The 21869-nt window shown below is 36.9% G+C and overlaps 1 protein-coding gene across 1 annotated transcript in view; it reads right to left on the bottom strand.

The window, feature by feature from the left end:
* Window positions 1-6210: 6210 nt before the first annotated feature.
* The window catches only part of LOC149794248 (vimentin-1/2-like), a 29183-nt gene continuing 13524 nt past the window's right edge, over window positions 6211-21869 (bottom strand). The window contains exons 7-11 of the mRNA XM_089968376.1: window positions 12974-13168; window positions 11745-11791; window positions 10239-10316; window positions 9789-9884; window positions 6211-8281 (exon numbers count right to left, since the gene is read on the bottom strand). Coding sequence (XP_089824502.1) covers window positions 9805-9884; window positions 10239-10316; window positions 11745-11791; window positions 12974-13168 — 400 coding nt within the window. The 3' untranslated portion in view covers window positions 6211-8281; window positions 9789-9804. The remainder of the gene's footprint in view (window positions 8282-9788; window positions 9885-10238; window positions 10317-11744; window positions 11792-12973; window positions 13169-21869) is intronic.

Below are 21869 nucleotides of genomic sequence, written 5' to 3' on the forward strand. Positions count from 1 at the left end.
TGCTTTTGGCGTAGTATATAGTTCAAGACTAAAGTGCCAAACATGACTTGTTATATACAGAATATCTGTAGAGCATATCGAATGGGTAATGTTATATCCACCCGAACTCCGAAAAGAAGGTAACATGATAACACAAAATCCGCTCAACATGCATGTAGATAAAGTCGAATTTGATTGGCTCGTTTTAAACCGTATTTAAATGGACTGTTTATATCTCTATATTATTTAGCTGTGTTTTTCTGTCTTTCATTTTGATAAAAATCATTTGTTAAAAAAATTTTGGACTTTGATTCATTTTTGAAAAACTTAACATGAATATGGAATATGACCTAAGGAAGTTTGGATTGTTAACCTAGCTTTAACAATTTTTCAATCATAACATGTCTGCAGTGTGGCGGTTTATTGTGATGTCTAGCACTTGGGCATCATGTCGCAGACAAGTAGCATGATTTCCCACCTAGTCACATTATCCTGACACCAGTCCAACCAGACCTAACACTAACCTCTTAATGCTGAGCGCCAAGCGAAGCAGCTGTTAGTACCATTTGTATGTCTTTGGTATGACTCGGCCGGGTTTCAAACCCGTGACCTACTGCACCCCAGGCAGACGCTCTAATCACTGGGCCACCAGAGCGGCTCTGCTTGACCTAAAGAAATGAAATATGTTACACATACTTCTAACAATAAATTATTATTTATCTTGTTAACGGCAATTGAGAATAAAATTGATGATTCTGTGTAGACAGTCTCTCTTTTATTTTACCAAAAGAAAGTTAATTGAAATCTTGAACTAGCATTTTGACAAGCTGATATTTAGGTCTGCGTTAATATTGACCAATCAAATTCCTTGAGACTAGTTTTAAAATTTGAGATATGTTATTCAAACTGAAGCCAAGTTAGACTTTTATGTCATGTATTTTATTCAAAAACTTTCAGATTTTCGAATTTGTGAGATTTAGGTTTTTCCTATCTGTATTTGGAGCATACATGTTTTTGGAAAAATTATTTAATTTTAGATAGCCAAGAATAATGTTTAGCAAGGAAAATGCATTGGCAAAAATGTTATTTGCTTAAACTATAATATAATTTATTTAAATTGAGTTCTTTATTCTTTCCTTTATAGTACAAAACCTTACTGGATTATCATGTACTTATTAGATAAGGTACGATTTATTTTGTTACAGGCTGCATGGACCTTATACACGAGTTAAAATATGCATGCATTTTAAATATACGAAATCATCTGTGTCCAAATATACGGACGCACATATAGACGAATCAGACATTTAAAGAGTTAGTCCTGTAACTGAACTAAGAGGTGGCACCTCTTAATTCTAAACTGAATATTTGAATGTCATTCAAACTTAACATTTTGATTATTTCAAAAAACGGTTTATGTCATATGGTTTTTGTTTTAACAAATCATTTCCTTCCTTCCAAACTTTAGTTCGGTTGGAAGAATGGTGAAATGTATTTAAACGTCAGTATTGAGGCTCTAAACCTGCAAGCAATGCCATATCATTAGCAAAACTAAAATTATTAAGAGCTAAATCATTTAAAGTCATCTTATGTAACATTGCGCACTCGTCAACTTTCCAACCACATACTGCTGGATTTAAATCTGTGACATCCCTCTAATGCTGGACATGGTAGTATACTATTAACCTATACACGGTGCTGCAACAGTAGTACGTGGTATACATCTAAAGGGACACTGTTTGCAACTTTCTCACAAAACTTGTTGTAGCTCAGACTGTCCAGTCATTCTCCATATTTTCAATTGAACATGTAAACTAAGGCCTGCATTAATGAAATCATCTGTACTGGCACGTGCCTTAGTAAAGGTAGTAATGAGATCTTGAAACTTTGAATCCTTTTGTGCTTGTGACAGAGCTACACCCTGTTCCAATTCCAAATTTGTAGATGTTGCGTCACATCAAAGGAGTGCAAGGATTGGGAGTATCAAAGTGTACAGTTTTTGTATGAGTGTTTGCTGTATAGCTTTAATGTTCTAAACGTTTAATGGTCTTATTAGACTGTTTTGGTTAAGGCCTTACGAAGATATTAAGGGTGGTAAGGTCAGTATAATGCACATGAATCACTAAAAATATGTCTTCTCTTACAGCAGGTTTCTCTACATTAGCACTTTCTATTGCAGTACAAACCACCAGAACAATCAGCATCTCCATTTGCATGAAGTGTATTGCAGTAAGCATCAGTGTAAGCAATACTGATCAAGGCCCAACTTCGCTGGTCAGGTCATGTCATCAAAATAGATGGCATCCGCTGGCCGAAACAGTTCTTATTTGGGGAACTGGCACATGGCCGACGAAAGCAAGGTCTACCATGCAAAGGCTACAAAGACACAATTAAAGACAGCCTAAAGCGGTACGGCCTATGGACCTTTAGGTAGAACAAAATCACCAGATTGAACCGCTGGTGTGATCTCACCCACAAAGCGTCGATTTTCGTTAAAAATTAACTCCATAATAAGGTGGGGGAGGCCCGGAAGCGTCGTCACAGGTCAGCATCCGTCCCTGCAACTGGAATCGGTTTACAATTAATGTAGTTCTAGTCTATTTTTAGAACTTTTTTTCTTTCTCATTTTGGTGGTGATAGAAGAGTTTTATTTATGCATTTTTGGTAGGGATTTAAAGGTAACTGTTTATTCTTGATAATATGAGCTCCGAGTGTTGTTGTCTGTATAAATTTCGGCGATAGTGCACAGTGAGTAATAAGGCCTTGGTGATGATCCGGAAGTGAAATATGTGTTCTGTTTACATGCTACTATGTTGACATTCCAGCATCTCAAAAATAGCAGGTCAACCTTTGACGAGAACTTCACCGTGAAGTCATCTTTAAAGGTATTTTAGATTAACATATGATTTGTATTGATTGTCACACAGTGGAACGGTCAGTACTGAGAAACAAATGTAGAGAACACATAGTAAAATTAACTGTGTTCTATGTCAAAATACAACGAACTTCCAATGTTCCATCTGTCATCGATTATGCAAGACAAGACTGGTACTGCAGAGCCATCGCCGTGCCGAGAGATGTTTGCACAGTACCCATCTTCTTCGAAGGACTACCATTATTATTATTATTATTATTATTATTATTATTATTATTATTAATGCAGCCAATCTTTTGTAATGTATTACTAAGCAAGTTGATGAAGGGTTCCTTGTGTTTCTGTTTTTAAGAAACTATACTTTCTCACTTCGTAACATCCAGTCTTTTGAGAAATTGACTGAGGCAGCAGTGATGTCATTTGTCTTGTGTCACTTCTTTACCATGTTTACGACCATATCAAGTATACACAGTAGTCTATTATATCTTTTACATTGTTCGGTGTTCGGTGCATCATAGATCTGTAGAAATTAATATTTTTTTCATTCCATTGCATGTATGCTCTTGCAGTCACTTGTAGTTTACGGATCGATATTTTCCTTGTCATCCCTGGTGTTATGGCAGCAATTATACCCATTCCATGGATTATGTTGTTCTCACCATCCATTTTTACCTCATTATGGTTCGCATTATCGCCTGTAAATTGTGCTAAACGCCCTCCTTCAGGTAGTACAGCACCGTGAGAAATCGCTGCGCTGCCTTCATACCTTTGAAGGTCTGCTTTAAGAATAACAGAATTCTTGGTTGCACAGCTGAAAGAAGATTGAAATACCAGAAAGGCAATCATCGTTATAACACTTTTATGGCGTTTTAAGGTAAAAATTAAACACAAGCATTGTCACGACTGATACGAATGAAATTATATGAACATAATATAAGCTGTTTTGGAAAGTTAATGAAATGACCTTTCAAATAATAGTTCACACCCTATTTTATGATTGGTGTATCTTTCACAAACATCATTATTAATACAACTGTGACCGATAATTTATTAGTTAATTAAGTATGGTTAATTAACCGAATTTCCCGCCATGCAATTTTGGGGGACATTTTATATATAAATTCATACCGCGTTCTTTCTGTTGCAATTTGTCCTTGGTTAAAGGACTGTTTCACCTGTTTTATTTGAACCATGTTGACTTGAATGTGGTTGTCCAACAATTTCAGGAGCAGTGTCCAATGATTTTCCCGTTGAAATGCCTTACAAGAGCCTAAAAATGCTTATACAGGGATACCATGTTCTAAATAATAGTTTACTGTTTTTTTACAGGTTAAGAGGGACAAGTCTGTTGCATATTGTGTCTTAAAATAAAAATGATATCAGAAAATGTAACTTCACATCATTGTAGTAAAATACATTTATATATGTTAAAATTGTCGTGAGCTTTAAAGATCTATAATTATTTATGTTTGCCAGGTTAACAATTTCACTTTTCAGGAGCAGGATAATTGTAAGTTTTGTGAAATCATATGGAATAAAGTTATGTACAAACATACAATTAAATAAAATCACTTAAAGAATATGAAGTCATCAGACGATGTAAAATGTTTCACATATAAAAATATCTAACACTGGACAATTACGTCCCTTTTGTGTAACTATGGCACATTGAATCTGAGACAATGAGAACAGTTCAACATATTGCCTTGCATACTGGAAGAACATACTCATTATTTGAATCATTTTAATATTATTGACTAAGAATTGAGAATGACGTTTCCACATGTTGCATATCTTATTTTAACCATGGTTCTCATGTGTATGCATATTGGTAGCCTATGGGAAGTCTCAGTAGAATTTTGTCTAACTTGCATTCAGAATTCACGCCGGTATGAAGTTTCAAATTTACTTGCAAGCGTGTCTTGGTTATGTCTTCATTCCTCCTTTCTACGTAGTCTAAGTGTACTACTACAATAAGATCTAGTTTTCGTCTCTGTGATGCCCATGACAACGTTTACCATTATCACGCCGCATAAGGTAACGCTTTTGTGCATCACAGTGCAGTTCTTTGACATAATCAATCCAGCTTGGTATTTTCCTTAAACATTTTATCAATACCTTTCTTGTCGAGTAAATACTTTTCCGTCACACGTGCAGAACAATATTATTTCTAGCAGTCTAGTTATTTAACAGAAACTAGTAACTAGGCATTGGATTATTTTAGTTAGTGTTACATACTAGACATATTTTGAGTGAAATCTACTCTACTGCACGTTTCATCATTTGCAGTTCTCGAAGAGAAAAAATGCTACAAATATAGCATAAGCACGATTCCTTTCAAAGGAAAAAAAATGAAAAGAGAATAATATTCAAAGCAGGTGATTTTTTTGTATTTTCGAACATAATTTCCTGATTGCTGTTGTTTCTGTGTCAGGGAAACTTCCAGAAATCATTGGAAAGAAAGTATAGTGTTGTTCCTGGTGCTTCCGCGTTACTAAAACTATTTGACAACTTGGGAAGCTATACTTGATTATTTTCCTTTCTGGTATGTCAATATGTAAGGAAACCTGCTAGAAAACATGGAAGGGATTCTTGTAGTTTATGGAGTTTCCGTGATTTTGGAAATGATAAAAAGCACTAGAAACTGGAATTGATTATTGTGGTATTTGTTTTCAGTGTTCAGGAAAATGCTAGAAATGAAACAAAACCCAGTGTGTGAACATTGGAAATTTATAGCATATTCTTTAGATTCCTGATGATTCCATGCTCCGAAACTGGAATGAATTCTTGTAGTTTCTGGTGTTTATGTGATATGGAAACTGAAAGAAAGTTTTAAAACAAGAGCAGTATCAAATGGGTTTAGACCGTTTCACTATTCCAGCAACAGCCTGAAATACAATGGAAACCGAAACGGTTATTTTGATTTCCATTCGTGTCTTATCTTGAAGGTAGAAGAAATATATTTGGTTCACAGTGAAAACTGCAAAATTCGTTCATGAGTTGCACGAAATCTAAACTGAACAAGAAGAAACCGTTTTGACGCAACTTGATTCTAACACAAATTTAATAGATTTCATCTATTCTTGGGTAAGATTGTTCCATTCTTGCTCTGAAATTAGTGTTACCTACCCGGAAACTACACTGATAGAAACCCGGAAAGTGTAGTTTTTGAGTAGTTTGGATCACCTTTTCCATTGACCGTAAACTATATATATATATATATATATATATATATATATATATATATATATATATATATATATATAGAGAGAGAGAGAGAGAGAGAGAGAGAGAGAGAGATTCCTAGATATATATATACGTGTGCATGTGTTAATAGACAAACATGTAAAACAGTACATTTTTTTCATTCTTTATTGTTTTTGGCTGCTAATAGATGTGCTATGCAAAACTATATAGTTTTTTTATTGGGTACAAATACACAATTTTATATCAATGGAAAGACAGCTATTTCTTTAAAAGCTTGAAAAACTTTGTTCAAAAACATTCTGGACATTCTTCATGCGAATTTGTGAAACTATGCAGACAATGTTATCTTCTGTCTATTTGAATATTGTTCAGATTCGTATTGTTTAAAATCTGATTACAATATTCTAGCAAACATCAAGCCTTTAAACACTCTGATAAATGTTTTAATCCATAACCATTGTAAGCTAAAAGAAAACAAACTGAATTAGCTCTGAAACACATTAGAAATTTCAAATGTTTTTCGTATATCTAGGTTTTAATGGCTGTAAAGTATCGATTGAATGTAATGTTCCAAAAATTTAAAGTTAAAAACTCCCCAACACCCATTCTAAATGAACTTAAACAGGTTTTTATTTTTGGTGTTGTGGGGTTTAGCACCATTTTCAGCACATGATAGGCTATACTTGGCGGCCAGCATATTAAGTGGTGGGCGAAACCGAGAAGACCCCAGGAAGAACAACCGACCCACAAAGCTACTGGGAAGCATTCTCATTACTCATACTGGTCGAGCAAAACTTCAAACTCAAACGGAAAGAGGTGATATGTCGGTGAGCGCCTTTGACCACTCTGCCACCCAGGGGTCTATATGCAAAAAGATGTTCGAACAAGATAAAAGGTAACACTGATAACATCTTTTAAGCATATACAAAATAAAACATTAGAGTAAAAGAAACTATTAAATCTTTTTTAAAATATACGATCCTTAAAGTATAGGGTCACAATTAACTGTTGTTTGGATACCATATGTTTGTGTGATGATCCATAATAAAAATAAACAGAAGTCCTAGTACGAAGACAAATTACTGTGTTTTAGCATTTGAAAGCAAACGGGATACATAAAAAGTTAATATGATATTGAGGGAATAAGCTTACCAAAAGACTGAGTTGACCACAATCACAAAAGGACAAGATATTATGAATTAAAAATTCATGATCTTTGCATGATCAAACATTAACAAGAAGGGAATTAAAATTAATATCCGAAAACAAATATTCATTTCGTTATATAATTCCATATATGATAGGCTTTAATAAAAAGGTAAACATAAACATGTTTTTTCTACTGCGATTTTATTGATGTTTTGGGATAACAGGTTTTAATGAATTTTATATTGCTACCTTAATACTGTAATTATCAAAAGCTTTCTGTAACTTATATAAACGTAGTTAATACAAGGATAATAGTCAAATAATAATTTTTGCCCGATGGATTTTAGATATTTTGTTTTATCCTCAGATTAGATTATTTAGTCTGTTTCTCTTTAAATATGCTAATATGCAAGAGGCAAAGCCTAGAAGTAAAAAAATGCGGCTGGCTTATACAACCGTCACTTGTACACTGACATCATGTGTATACTCAGTGAGATGGTGTCTCATCTTAACGTGATGAAATAAAGTATTGATTTGCACAGAACATTTGATGAAATTTTAAAAGAGTGTTTATGTTTTATGTATAAAATAATTAATCCTTTGATTGGTACAAGAGATCAAGAATTTGATTTTGATTTTTTTGAAATATTTTGATCTTAAAAATTTCCTGGTACCTATTTACAGTTCATACAATTTTGGAAAGCAAGCGATATATATATATAATAAATAAATATATAAATAAGTAACAAAGCTACAGAAAAAGTCATGTGTTGTGAATCAACACAAAAGAAACTGAATACACTATGCAAGTATTAGAAAGAAAAAAAAAGGAAAAATGCAAGAAAGAAAAAAAAAACGCACACGTCATCATCTTTTCCATTTCAAGAACAGATCTGCATTTAAGTTGATAAAAACCATGATGCTATTCAGACTTCATTGTTCGTTTTATAGATGTTACATTACTTTCCTAATTAATTGCCCTAATTTGTTGATCAATAACAGCTAATATTCTAACTCTTTTTGGACTGGCATGTTCTTTATTCTCGGCAGAACGTTGCTTGATAGCTGACTCTGCAAGTAAAAAAGTTATTTTGTTACACTTTTTATATATTGTTATGTCTAGAGGCTTAAACGTAAGTCACAAGAGCAGGTAAACCCAAGTTTCCCCAAAATACATGTATTTAAATAAAATATATAATCAAACAAAGTGAACGAATTAAAAATAACATACACTGCATGAAATCCTAGAATATCCTCAGTTGTACTATCAATTTACACTAATCCTGAAATTGTCTAAGCTATTTCAAATGAAGGTTATAATGTGTTTATGTGCTTCAATGTAATCCCTTGAACTTAGAATATAAATGATGTCCTTGAAAGTTTCACATAATACAATAGAATTATTTAAATATTCAAGTCCTTGAATAAATTCACATAATCCGATAAGTACTGACTGTTTAAAGATTTTCCACTCTGCTTAATCCAACAACAGTACCGGTGGCCTATGTGATTAGAGCTTCCGCCTTGGATTCGGGAAGTCGCGGGTTCGAACCCCGGCTAAGACTTTAAAAATGGTACCAAAAACTTTTAAAAACGAAACTAACAGCTACTTCGCTTGGCGCTCAGTATTAACAGATTAGTGTTAAGATTGGTCGGCTTGCCATCATAATAATGTGACTGAGTGAAACATGATGCTACATGTCTGTGACATGATGCCCCAATGCTAGACATCACTATAAACTGCCGCACTGCAGACATCGTAGCGATATGACTGAAAAATTGTTAAAGCTACGTTAATAATCCAAGTCACACACACACACACACACACACACACACACACACACAAGCGCGCGTGCACGCACACAAACACACTAAATCCAGCGAACAATTATTATAAAAATCAATATTCCTTTTCCACGACCATTAAAAAACAGTCATAGACTGAAGAATGGAATAAGTTGTGAGTGCATTCTCTACATAATGTCTCTATATACGCATCAAATCAACAGAATCGGATCCACTAATGCATGTGCGTGCGTGCGTGTATGTATGTATGTATGTATGTATGTATGCTTTGTCTATAGGCTTCTATTAGGAGATCTTTGATAAATTCTACGTATGCTACAAAAATGTGAGACACACACACACACACACACACACACACACACACACACACATATATATATATATATATATATATATATATATATATATATATATATATATATATATATATATATATATAGCGTGTGTACAGCGTTTTCAAATTTGTGTGTCTACGTGTATGTCTGTATATTTGTTTAAATTTACCGCATTACACGCGATGTCTTGAAAACAACGTACATCCTTAGATCATATGGCTTGGGATTATTGGATTCCATCAATAAACAAACATGAGAATTATTCATGTGCTATTTCCTGTTTAAAGCAAGAACATATGCATACCAAAAAAATTCAAAATAATTAACGGATCTCAAAACTTGATTTGGATTAATGAAACAAAATCATACACTTTATATTTATGACGTAATATTGTGATCGTCTTTATCATCACCATCCATTTTCATTATTTCTGTACCTTTGATTCGAAAAGGTCAGTTACACTCCACCTCTTCGTCTTCATCACTTTCCTCATGTCGTTTGCGAGGCTTTCTATCTTCAATTACCTCCCCTCCTAAAAATGGTATATATTAATATATTAAAATATATATTAAGGGAGCATTTAATGGAAATGTAATAAACGAATAATATTGCTAGTTTGATAGAATCTAATCAACGTACAATATGGAAAGATTCGTCACGTTAGTTTTGTTTTTGCTCCAATTAATGAAAAACACATACTCATTTATGTAATGAATGAAAATTGTTCAAGGTTACTTTACCTAATGATACCATTATAAAGGTTTGAGGAAAGAGTTAATTTTCCGATCGTTTAATTCTTAATAATCCAATGGTTTTCTTCCTAATATACAACCGTATTTAAAAGAGATATAAACATGACAAATCAATTAGTGAAATAATACGATACCGATTACTCCTGGAATGGAGGGTCTGTCACTTTTGTCCTCGATGCATACTTCTTCATACTCTATAGAGGTACTGCTTCCTAATAGATAAAACAATTATTAATTTGCACTGCTATGTTACTTTTTAAACATATAAAGACAGGCATTTCGTAAAATGTAAAATAATGGAATTGCCTTTAAAATCAACAGATATAATATAAATCAAAGCCCGTCAACGACGCTTGTTACAAGTACAGAACAAAGTCGAACCTATGATTTACAGAGTTAATCTATTTTCATCACGAATTTCCCTAAACTGCTTATAAAAAGCAAATGAATTTGATCGACCCGCGACCAGAAGGATGTGGTTTGTAATCAAGGACTGATAAGGCCATGCCAATCGCTGTGATGTGTCCGTGTGCAAGATATTCGCCTCCTACTGCCTCGGTACGATGTGTTCATGTCCCATTTAACACAAATCAATTATTGCATGTTCTTTTACAAGGGAGTGAAATTTGCAACTGTTATGTCCATGGTCCTCTTGTTAAGGTCCTTTGCCAAGCTTCCTTTATTGTTCGACTATGATTTGTCGTTCTTTTTAACTTTGAAATAGATATGACATCTGTGTGTGTGTGTGTGTGTGTGTGTGTGTGTGTGTGTTTTTATGAATATTGATGCGAATCATCCACTTAATTTTAGAGGCTCCATTACAATGAACGGAGCCTTCCTCTCTCTCTCTATCTCTCTCTATCTCTCTCTCTCTCTCTTATATTTGATATTGTTTAAAAAATTGTTTAACTTTATGATACATCACCAAGATTTTTTTTGTGCAATATTCCACAACAATAAAATTTTACCCTAAAAGAACTTGAAGAAGGACATATTTTGCTTAAAGTATACAAGAAAAACCTTAAGCCTTCAAAAATAATTACTCATGCCTATAATTTCTTGTCTGTTTTCTGACCCAGTTGCGTACTTAGGGTAAATGGCGCCCGGGCCGACGATGATGGCCCAGAGTGGTTTTAAGACCTTTCGGGCCCTGGGGAACCGCCCCGTCCCCCTCCCCCGCCCCCGTTAGTACGCTACTGTCTGGTCCTTTCTTCCTCTTATAAAGTTTACTATATCTTATTGTACCTATTCAATCCGCATTAGAAGTAAGAAAATCGACACAATCCACACAACAAATTTCTGTTATATGGTATATTTACCGTGAAGAGAATGGAAAAGTAATTCTAAAAAAGCGGAAGAAAAGACGAGGATAAAACAGGAAGAGGGAATTGACTAATCAATAGAAAAAAAATGACTCTGTGTAAAAAGCATCTAACCGAAAATTTTATCAATATTAAGAATATTTTCCAGAAGCCAGTAAACTTTAGCATGTAATAGATTAAATAGCATACGCCGTGTTAGATAGTTTATAAAGAATATAAATATAATAATAGGTAATAAAACAAATTTCATGTACGTATTTCAGCTTGTCAATATTCCATGAACCTGGGATAATAAGGTATCTTACAGGTTTTACTAACCTGTCTGCAGCCTCACTGTTGCGAAGAAAGTCTTGATCCCTGCGATCCTAAATTAGTAAGATAAGTTATACAACGGTAAATTATTACAATAAATTATTACAATTAGTAAGATTAGTTATTGAAACGGTAAATTAGTACAATCTTGTCTATATAATGCTAATGAAATATTTTGTCCTAAAATACTAAAAGACACAAAAAAAATCTTTAGGAAGTAAAACCTTTCAAAATAAACATAAAAATGTATTCATTCAAATAGGAAAGGCTTTTAAATTGTATGCGTTAAAATTTGCTAAAATCTTCAGGAAGATGAATCCTTCTAAAAAAGTAAATATTTCATGCTACAATGTAAAGTATATAATGCAAAAGATGCTAAAGTTGTTTTCAAAAGTGCATCAGAGAAGATGTAAGATGGGTAGAGCTCTGTATTTAAATAAACTACATTCTTTTCGAAAGTCGAATTGTTTTTGGTGGCACACCATCAGAAATCTCATTGACAGAGCTGACATCATAACATTTCTGTCTTTTAGTTTGGATACGAATTTGAGAAGCCGCGTTAATTGAGTTGGTAAAGCATTGGACTCATAATCCCGGAGTCGCTGGTTCGATTCTCATCCAGACTAGCCCGTATCGACTGCCTCAGTGCGCGTTGGGAAAGGCGATTAGCTTCAGTTTTGTCTGCATCATATATCCAATAATGCTTTCAGAGTTCCGTTACAACCAACATCAACAGAAAAAACAACTTTGGACAAGAATGTGCTGTATTGTCACTGGACACTGGCACGGTACTCATTCCAATATACAGGACGACTTGAGTGACACAACATCATCTCATCTCTGCGACTTGCTCGTATCAAGTATGCCACTCTCTATTTGTTCGTTGGATGTTACAGTATGCTTGTTCCAGACATGATAAGCAGACGCAATTTTTGTAAAGATGAGAATAATAAGAGTTTGTCAAGTTTATGATTTATTTTACGGGTTTCAGTCTGTGATAGTCAAAGTGATACGAAACATTTAACGAGTTTTTGGAGAGGTTATAAAAGTGTACATATCGTAAATCGCGCTTTTTATTTCCTTTAGTAACGCCTGGAATTACTTCGAGCAGCGTCAGTGTTTTGGAGAAGTAAACTTTCTTATAGATTTTGAAGAAAAAAGATAGGAGTGAAACATAATGATACAGTGAGTTCAATTACAGATAAAAAGAACCAATCACAAATGGGGTTTCCTACCTCGTTTCTGCTTCTTCCAAGTAAAACCGATAATTGTCAATTTCTGACTTGAGTGAAAAGTCAGTCTGGTTGTGTTTGCGTATGCAGCTGCTCACAAGGGAAAGATTTGATTCGAATTCTCTCAGTTTTTCCTCACTCCACTTCCTGTACTTCTCATGGGAAATTTGCATTGACTCTATGTACGCAGTCTTGCTTTCAAGCAGCAGCAGGGGGGGTGATTCGGACAATATTCCGACAAATTTTCGATTAAAGCCTCAAAACGACAAATAGAGCCTTCCTTCGAAATCTCGCTTTTTAGACAAGGAAAAAATAAAGTCTCCGTTTGGCAAATGGAGACTTATCGTTTTTTGCTCGAAAATGTCATATTTCGCGACAACATCTCGTTGGTGCTTTCCAGTGGTAATCATCGGGCGTTCCGGGTCGATGTCATCACCCCCCCTGCTGCTTGGATTTGTATGAATTTATGTGACACTGTTTTCATCAATGGACATTTTCTTCCATGACAAAGTCATGGGGAAACTGTCATATTTCCTATAATAATAATTATGACACTTTCCCCATGACTTTGTCATGGATGACTCCGTTATGGATGATTTTATCATTGTTGTTGTTGTTGTTGTTGCAAAATAAAAAATTTTTTATTAAATAATGCCCCATCGGCGGATTTTAACCGACGATGACACCAATGAAATAATAAGACTCCGTGGGAAAACACCAATATCGGAAATAGCAGATCGATACAAAATCAGTTACCAGCGGATATACAAAATATGGAAAAATGAACCCCATGACAGAGTCATGGATGACAGAGTCATCAATGATAAAATCATCCACAATAGTGTCAACAATGGTGTCAATGACAGAGTCATGACAGAGTCATGGGACAACGATATCAGAATGATAGACCTCAGTATCGACGATGAAATAAACCAGATTGTTGATGCACCCAGTAATGCGAATTCATCCATGGACACCATCGTGGATAAACAGACCATTCAGGATTTACAATGGCGGCTAAATAATTTGACCAACGAGAATAAATCATTGCAACGACAACTCAAACACGCGTCAAGCACGGCCGATTATAATCGTATACAACGGCGCTATGATTATTTGCAACAGCGTTATGATGATTTACAACAGCGTCACTATGATATGCAACGGCGACACGATGATGCTCAACGACGTCACGATGATGCTCAACGACGTCACGATGATATGCGGCGTACTATTGGTGGGCTTCAGCATGAACTCGGGGTTGTTCGGAAGGAATTGAATGAAGCGCAACACGATAATGTGCTACTGATTCAGCGAATCACCGAAATGACCGCAGTCTCCCCCCATAACTCCGTCATGGACACCATTGTTGACACTATTGTGGATGATTTTATCATTGATGACTCTGTCCATGACAAAATCATGAAGCCGGAAATAATCAGAAAAAAGAATAAAAAACCCGAGAAATCTCCCGAGGTCTGTCCTCGGGAGAAACCTCGTGCGGATAAATTCACGATCAACGAAATTCCCGGTGTAGTATCTCGCAGCGATATTAGGTTTGTGAACCGCATGGACAAGGTGCTTCAAAATAGCGACTAGGCTTTTCGTTCGGTAATTACCCATACTGTGCCAAATCGTTTGACATCATGGTTTGGAAACATTTTTTCATATTCTCGTTGGTAATATTTGTCGCGGAGACACAACCGAGCTTTCGCTGAACGGCTTTCAAATACCATACAATCGTATTTATCCCCGTTGGGGAATTTTTGAACTGCATGATACTTTCCGTTTTTAAATTTTACACTGATCGGCGTTTTTGGGCAGGATTTTTTATAGTCGTTGATGACACTGTCAAATTTCACCGGGTGATATTCCAACAGTGACATTATAATTAAAGCAGTTATTTAATTAAATATTAAAATGATATTAGAATAATGGGGCTTGGATCATATTATGTTCCTCGTGATGGAATAAATTGGATTGATCGCAGTAATAATGATTTACCGCCTTATGTTCCACCACGGCAATTTCGATATGATAAAACCCGAAAAACAACACCCGATTACTGGAAAAAAAATACTATCTGTTTGAATATTTCACAGAGAAAAATTATCGAGTTTGATTCGGCTCTAGAGACCGCTAGGTACTTTGGTATTCACCAAGTCTACTATGATGACCTTCCCCATTATTTCGTTGATAAAATCGGAGATATTTGGATCATACTCCGCGGGGATATTCCCGACGAAAAATGCGCTTGGTTTGACAACCTCGAAACGTTATTCGATAACGCCGTTAATGATCTTCCGTTGCGTTGCCGCAACGAGGTAGCGCAAATGCTTCGACGGTCGCCGTTGAAACCATCGTGATAGCGTCATGACCTTGTCCATGACAGAGTCATGGGGAAACTGTCCTAGTTGTTATAAATAATAATTATGACACTTTCCCCATGACTCTGTCATGGACATCATTGTGGACATCATTGTGGACACCATCCATAACGGAGTTATGGGGATAACTCTGAGGTATCGCGAATGATCTGGCGATCTATTCAAAACCAATCGTGATTTGCCGTGGTCGTAGAAGCCTTATTTCGTCGTAAGAACGACTTATTGATGGGGAAACTGTCATATTTTCTATAATAATAATAATAATTATGACACTTTCCCCATGATTTTATCACCATGATTTTATCACCATGATTTTATCACCATGATAAATCATGGATGACTCTGTCATTGACACCATCATTGATGACTCTGTCACCATGACTTGTCATGGCGGGAAAACCATCCATTGACCGACCACACATGAAATCGTAACATTGTAGTGTGTTCGTCCGTCGCGGTAACATCTCCCCCGGCGAATCCAACATCATTGATGGTCTCGTTGATCCACGCCGGATCGTCCACAAAATCAGACTCGGGCCAGTCGGGATAATACAGCACGTAGTCGGATCGATCAGCGTGTTTAGTGTCATCGGATATCAATTGCCCGCCGAATCCCTTATAGATCGATTTGATTTTTTCAACGATGTTTTTTAGCGTTAATTTACCCCTTCGGAACCTCGTGTCCGGAAATATATCGCCGAAATGTTTCAACAGCGCGTTGTACTTGTCAAGTCGGTCTGGTTGCGCTAGCATCTCAGATACGCTATTGATTAACCCGGCGCGGCTTACAGGAACACTCTTTACATCAAGTCGATCCGGAATCACATCGGGGAGACTCAACGCACCAAGAATATTTCTGACAATTTCGAGTTGTTGCCGGGGACTGATTTTATCGGATCGACATGGCGTCGTTGCTACGGCGTTACCGTTATTATACTTGTCGACGAAAACGCGCTGATATCGTTGCAGCCGTGAAACGTTTTTATTCAGATGCTCTATCCGGTATTTATCCAGTTTTCTTACGTCGGTCTGGAACACGTAGTTGAGATATGTCAACGCCTTTTCATATGGCTTCAGTCGCTGTTCGGGGTCGTATTGGTAGTATTTATCACCGATTTCATCGGCGATTTTATCACCAGTGATTTCATCACCGGTGGTTTTACCACCAGCGATTTCATCATCGATTTCATCACCGACACCGGTAATTTCATCACCACCGGTGGTTTTACCACTGGCGATGTCAGTATTTCCCGCCGCAGCGATTCTCTCTCCGACGGAGGATTTTAAAAAATCATCTACGCGTGGATCACTATCGAGCACAGCGTCGCTGACTCGTTTCCGCTGCTGTTGTTTTTTTTTCTTCCATATTTCGTATTCATCTGGTAATTCCCATTCAACTGAATAACCGGTTCGTTTCATCATTTCAACGAGTCGGCACGTGAAATAACGTTTTGAATTGTTCTCGTCGATGATCGTGCTAATAAACATGAATCCGTAACCGGTATGTACATCACAGCGGTTGGGCGTTCTAAACAGCAACTCTGTCGACGATAAATTCCTTTCATGTGATTCGATTGCCGAAATAATATCATCGCGGGTCAGTGGAAGCTCTGTGCGGCTCCGTTTTGTTGCAGAGTAATGAACTTCTGAAATATTTCGGAAACGATGGATGGCTTGTTTGGTAGCCTCTACAGAACCTAATTCCTCGGAAAACACCGTCATGTACTTGAATCGCGGGTCCACAATGGATATCCCGGCCTCGATGGTACAATTATAGATCACCACGTCGATGTTTTCAAACGCCGCAGTGGTATCAGCGAAATCTCGTTGTTTTTCGGCCGGGTCAGTGTCCGCATGATAGTACTTTACTTGGTATCCTAAGTGCTGTAACAATTTGGCGAGCTTCTCCACAGAATAATTTCCGCGTTGTTTATTGTGCGCGAATACAACCGCGCGATTTCCTCGTCGTAATGTATCTAACAGTTTACTGTAGTTGTCTCGGTGAGATTGTTCCACAATAAATTTTTTACCATGATCGGGCCGATATTCGTTGATGATGAATTTCATGTCCGGGCGATTCAAGTATTTTCTGAATAATTCTAAGTCGTCATTGTTAGCGTCCGCGTCAAGTACAATTACCCGCGCCGCGGATGAAATCAGCCATGTCAGTGTTCCCCAGATCTGTTTACCGCGTCTTGATGAGACTATTTGTCGAAGGATTCCGTGCCACTCATCCAGCAATATAACATCGGGAATTCCCCCGACCCGTACAATTGATTCTACTTGTGAAATGACTTTACGAGGCTTTTTAACGTTGAATATAATATCCCCATGGACACTCTCGTACGATTCGAGATTGTAGTCGATGGCGGTCTTTCTGGTAAATGTTTTTCTGTACGATACGCACAACACAGACTGATCATCTCGTATTGATTTCCACGCCGACTCTGACTTGCCGAGTCCACAGTGGGATCCATCCATGTAGTCGTCGTTGAGAATGATTTTGCATCCGCGTCCACCTTCATGAACGGGTGACTCGCGGTAGGTGTAATCGGGAGTCCTCTTGGGAAACTCTCCACTGTAGTCGTTGCGGCGATAATTAAAACCCCTTACATATCTTTCGTAGAGGGTTTTATCGTCACCGATTTCATCGGCGCCGGTGATTTTATCACCGTCACGCTGTACTATTATTCGCTGCGTGCTTCTGTAACAACCGATCACAAACTGATCAGAGTAAACACGCACAAATGCGTCAATGGCCTTTCCCTCGATGAATCCACCGATCTCATTGTATCCGTGACGTCGCTGACATATGTTGCAAAATGAGCCTGCAACTCGCCGTAGCGACACTATGTTGCCGAGTCTATTTGTAGTTCCGGTTATTTGATCGGGTTGTCCGGACAACAACGTGGAAAATTGTCGAATTTGTTCGGCGGTGATTTCATCACTGGTGATTTCATTACTGGCGATGAAATCGTTAATTTCAGGTTTCAGTTGTTCGTAACACGGCTGAATAGAGACCGGACAAGATAGCAGCGTGCTAGTGAATCCAACAGGGTAGATCAATCGCTTATCAACGCTATTTGGTCGCGCCGACCTGGTTCCGGATAATTTGATGCTATACAGTCCAGCTTGCGTATCAACATTCCATGTTGGTCTGTCCGCGGCGACTTTTTTCAACAGCGATTGATGTTCCTCGAAATCTACCGGGATCGTTTTCAACATGATGTGATAACCGCCGCTGGTTTCAAAAACCAAAACATCGTTGACGGAGTCAACTAACTCATGGAAATACGACAACAACTCGGCCAGCGATGGCGTCTTGGAATCCACGTCGATGGTAGGATATCTGCATCGGTGTTTCGGAATGATTTCATTAACAGCGGAGTATCCCCGAAATTCTTTTATATCCGGATCATCTACGAACACGTGAAATCGCCCCATTTGTTGGATGATTACTCCACGAATTTGATAGTCTGCGACGGTGAGAAGATCAATTGCGGATTTTTTACTGGAAACACTCCAAGATGGACCTAAATGCCTTCGGTAGTATTCTCGTACGTCGTGATATGTTTCCGGGTGTGTAAAAAATTCATCCGGGGATTCTTCGTAGTAAGATGTTCCGCGCCCCAATGTGTCGATGAAGGTGTTATTGGAATAATGATTATCCATTATACTGTATGCTTTTTAATATTTAATTGAATGTTTAATAATGGTTAATAATAATGGTTAATCCGGCGCTTGCTGTCAATAAATGCAAATGGCTCCCCCAGGGATCAGGAGTCCCATGCGGAAAAAACTGCTACGGTGAGTTTTGCGGGGTGCATAACAGTAGATCAAAACAGGGGAGTAAGAACGGTCCCCAGCCCTGTCTCAGATGTGGAACGGGCGTCCGAGGAAGGATTAAAATTTGTATCAGCTGTGGAAGCCCCCAGTATCGGTCCGCGGTAGAATACTGCCAACGAAAGAATAAACCGATACCATCCCCGGAAGAATTCTTGAAATCACGATGGGGCGACCCGTCATTGTACCACCATGACTCTGTCATTGACACCATTGTTGATGACTCTGTCATTGACAGGATTATGGAAGGAAATATCCCGTCCATGACTCTGTCATTGGTGGGGAAAGTGTCATAATTATTATTATTATTATTATAGGAAATATGACAGTTTCCCCATGACTCTGTCATGGACCATGATAAATCATGGATGACGAAGGAAATGTCAATAGTACTTCATCGGCGGAAACTGGTCAAAGTAAAAAAATTATAATTATTATTCTTGTTAATTCTGACTGATTTTTGGTCATTTTTGACTGTTTTCAGTCATTTTTTTACTGTTTTCAGTCATTTTTTTACTGTTTTCAGTCATTTTTCAGTCATTTTTTTACCATTTATGAGGGCAAAAACCCAAGGAAATCATTTAGAGAAAATCGATGTTTTTTCTGAAAAATCGAGAAAAAACGACTATAGTTGGCAAAAAACGATCAAAAATCAAGAAAAAACCAGAAAAAATCAAGAAAAAACAGGATTTTTATCGAGTGTAAAAACCCAAGGAAATTTTGATAAATTCATTCTGGTTTTTAACAGGAATAAATTCCCATGGTCGACCCACCACCCCCATGATAAATCATGGACGACGGACTTATTACACCATGAAAATGACTCTATCATCGATGACGAGTCATGGAAGGAATTGTAATAATGACACTTTCCCCATTGATGGGAAATTATCTCCGCTGATGAGGAAACTGTCCTAGTTGTTATAAATAATAATTATGACACTTTCCTCACTATCTGGGACTGATTGACATTTCCTCGATGACTCTGTCATTGATGACTGTCATGAGACTGTAGGGTAATGATTTCACAAGTGAATTACCTATCGCGGCTATGAATTACAAAAAAAAAATATCGCGGCAATAATTACAATTAATTTTTTTCTCCGCGGTAGAAATATATCAGTTGTTTTTATTGTTATTGTTATTGACCCCTAAGTAGTTACTATTAATAGTGACCTTGCTATAACAATAACAATAAAAACAACTGATATATTTCTACCGCGGAGAAAAAAATTAATTGTAATTATTGCCGCGATATTTTTTTTTTGTAATTCATAGCCGCGATAGGTAATTCACTTGTGAAATCATTACCCTACAGTCTCATGACAGTCATCAATGACAGAGTCATCGAGGAAATGTCAATCAGTCCCAGATAGTGAGGAAAGTGTCATAATTATTATTTATAACAACTAGGACAGTTTCCTCATCAGCGGAGATAATTTCCCATCAATGGGGAAAGTGTCATTATTACAATTCCTTCCATGACTCGTCATCGATGATAGAGTCATTTTCATGGTGTAATAAGTCCGTCGTCCATGATTTATCATGGGGGTGGTGGGTCGACCATGGGAATTTATTCCTGTTAAAAACCAGAATGAATTTATCAAAATTTCCTTGGGTTTTTACACTCGATAAAAATCCTGTTTTTTCTTGATTTTTTCTGGTTTTTTCTTGATTTTTGATCGTTTTTTGCCAACTATAGTCGTTTTTTCTCGATTTTTCAGAAAAAACATCGATTTTCTCTAAATGATTTCCTTGGGTTTTTGCCCTCATAAATGGTAAAAAAATGACTGAAAAATGACTGAAAACAGTAAAAAAATGACTGAAAACAGTAAAAAAATGACTGAAAACAGTCAAAAATGACCAAAAATCAGTCAGAATTAACAAGAATAATAATTATATTTTTTTTTACTTTGACCAGTTTCCGCCGATGAAGTACTATTGACATTTCCTTCGTCATCCATGATTTATCATGGTCCATGACAGAGTCATGGGGAAACTGTCATATTTCCTATAATAATAATAATAATAATTATGACACTTTCCCCACCAATGACAGAGTCATGGACGGGATATTTCCTTCCATAATCCTGTCAATGACAGAGTCATCAACAATGGTGTCAATGACAGAGTCATGGTGGTACAATGACGGGTCGCCCCATCGTGATTTCAAGAATTCTTCCGGGGATGGTATCGGTTTATTCTTTCGTTGGCAGTATTCTACCGCGGACCGATACTGGGGGCTTCCACAGCTGATACAAATTTTAATCCTTCCTCGGACGCCCGTTCCACATCTGAGACAGGGCTGGGGACCGTTCTTACTCCCCTGTTTTGATCTACTGTTATGCACCCCGCAAAACTCACCGTAGCAGTTTTTTCCGCATGGGACTCCTGATCCCTGGGGGAGCCATTTGCATTTATTGACAGCAAGCGCCGGATTAACCATTATTATTAACCATTATTAAACATTCAATTAAATATTAAAAAGCATACAGTATAATGGATAATCATTATTCCAATAACACCTTCATCGACACATTGGGGCGCGGAACATCTTACTACGAAGAATCCCCGGATGAATTTTTTACACACCCGGAAACATATCACGACGTACGAGAATACTACCGAAGGCATTTAGGTCCATCTTGGAGTGTTTCCAGTAAAAAATC

This window comes from Sinohyriopsis cumingii, chromosome 8 (assembly GCF_028554795.1).
Source record: "Sinohyriopsis cumingii isolate HCF-2022 chromosome 8, ASM2855479v2, whole genome shotgun sequence".
Lineage (NCBI taxonomy): Eukaryota > Metazoa > Mollusca > Bivalvia > Unionida > Unionidae > Sinohyriopsis > Sinohyriopsis cumingii.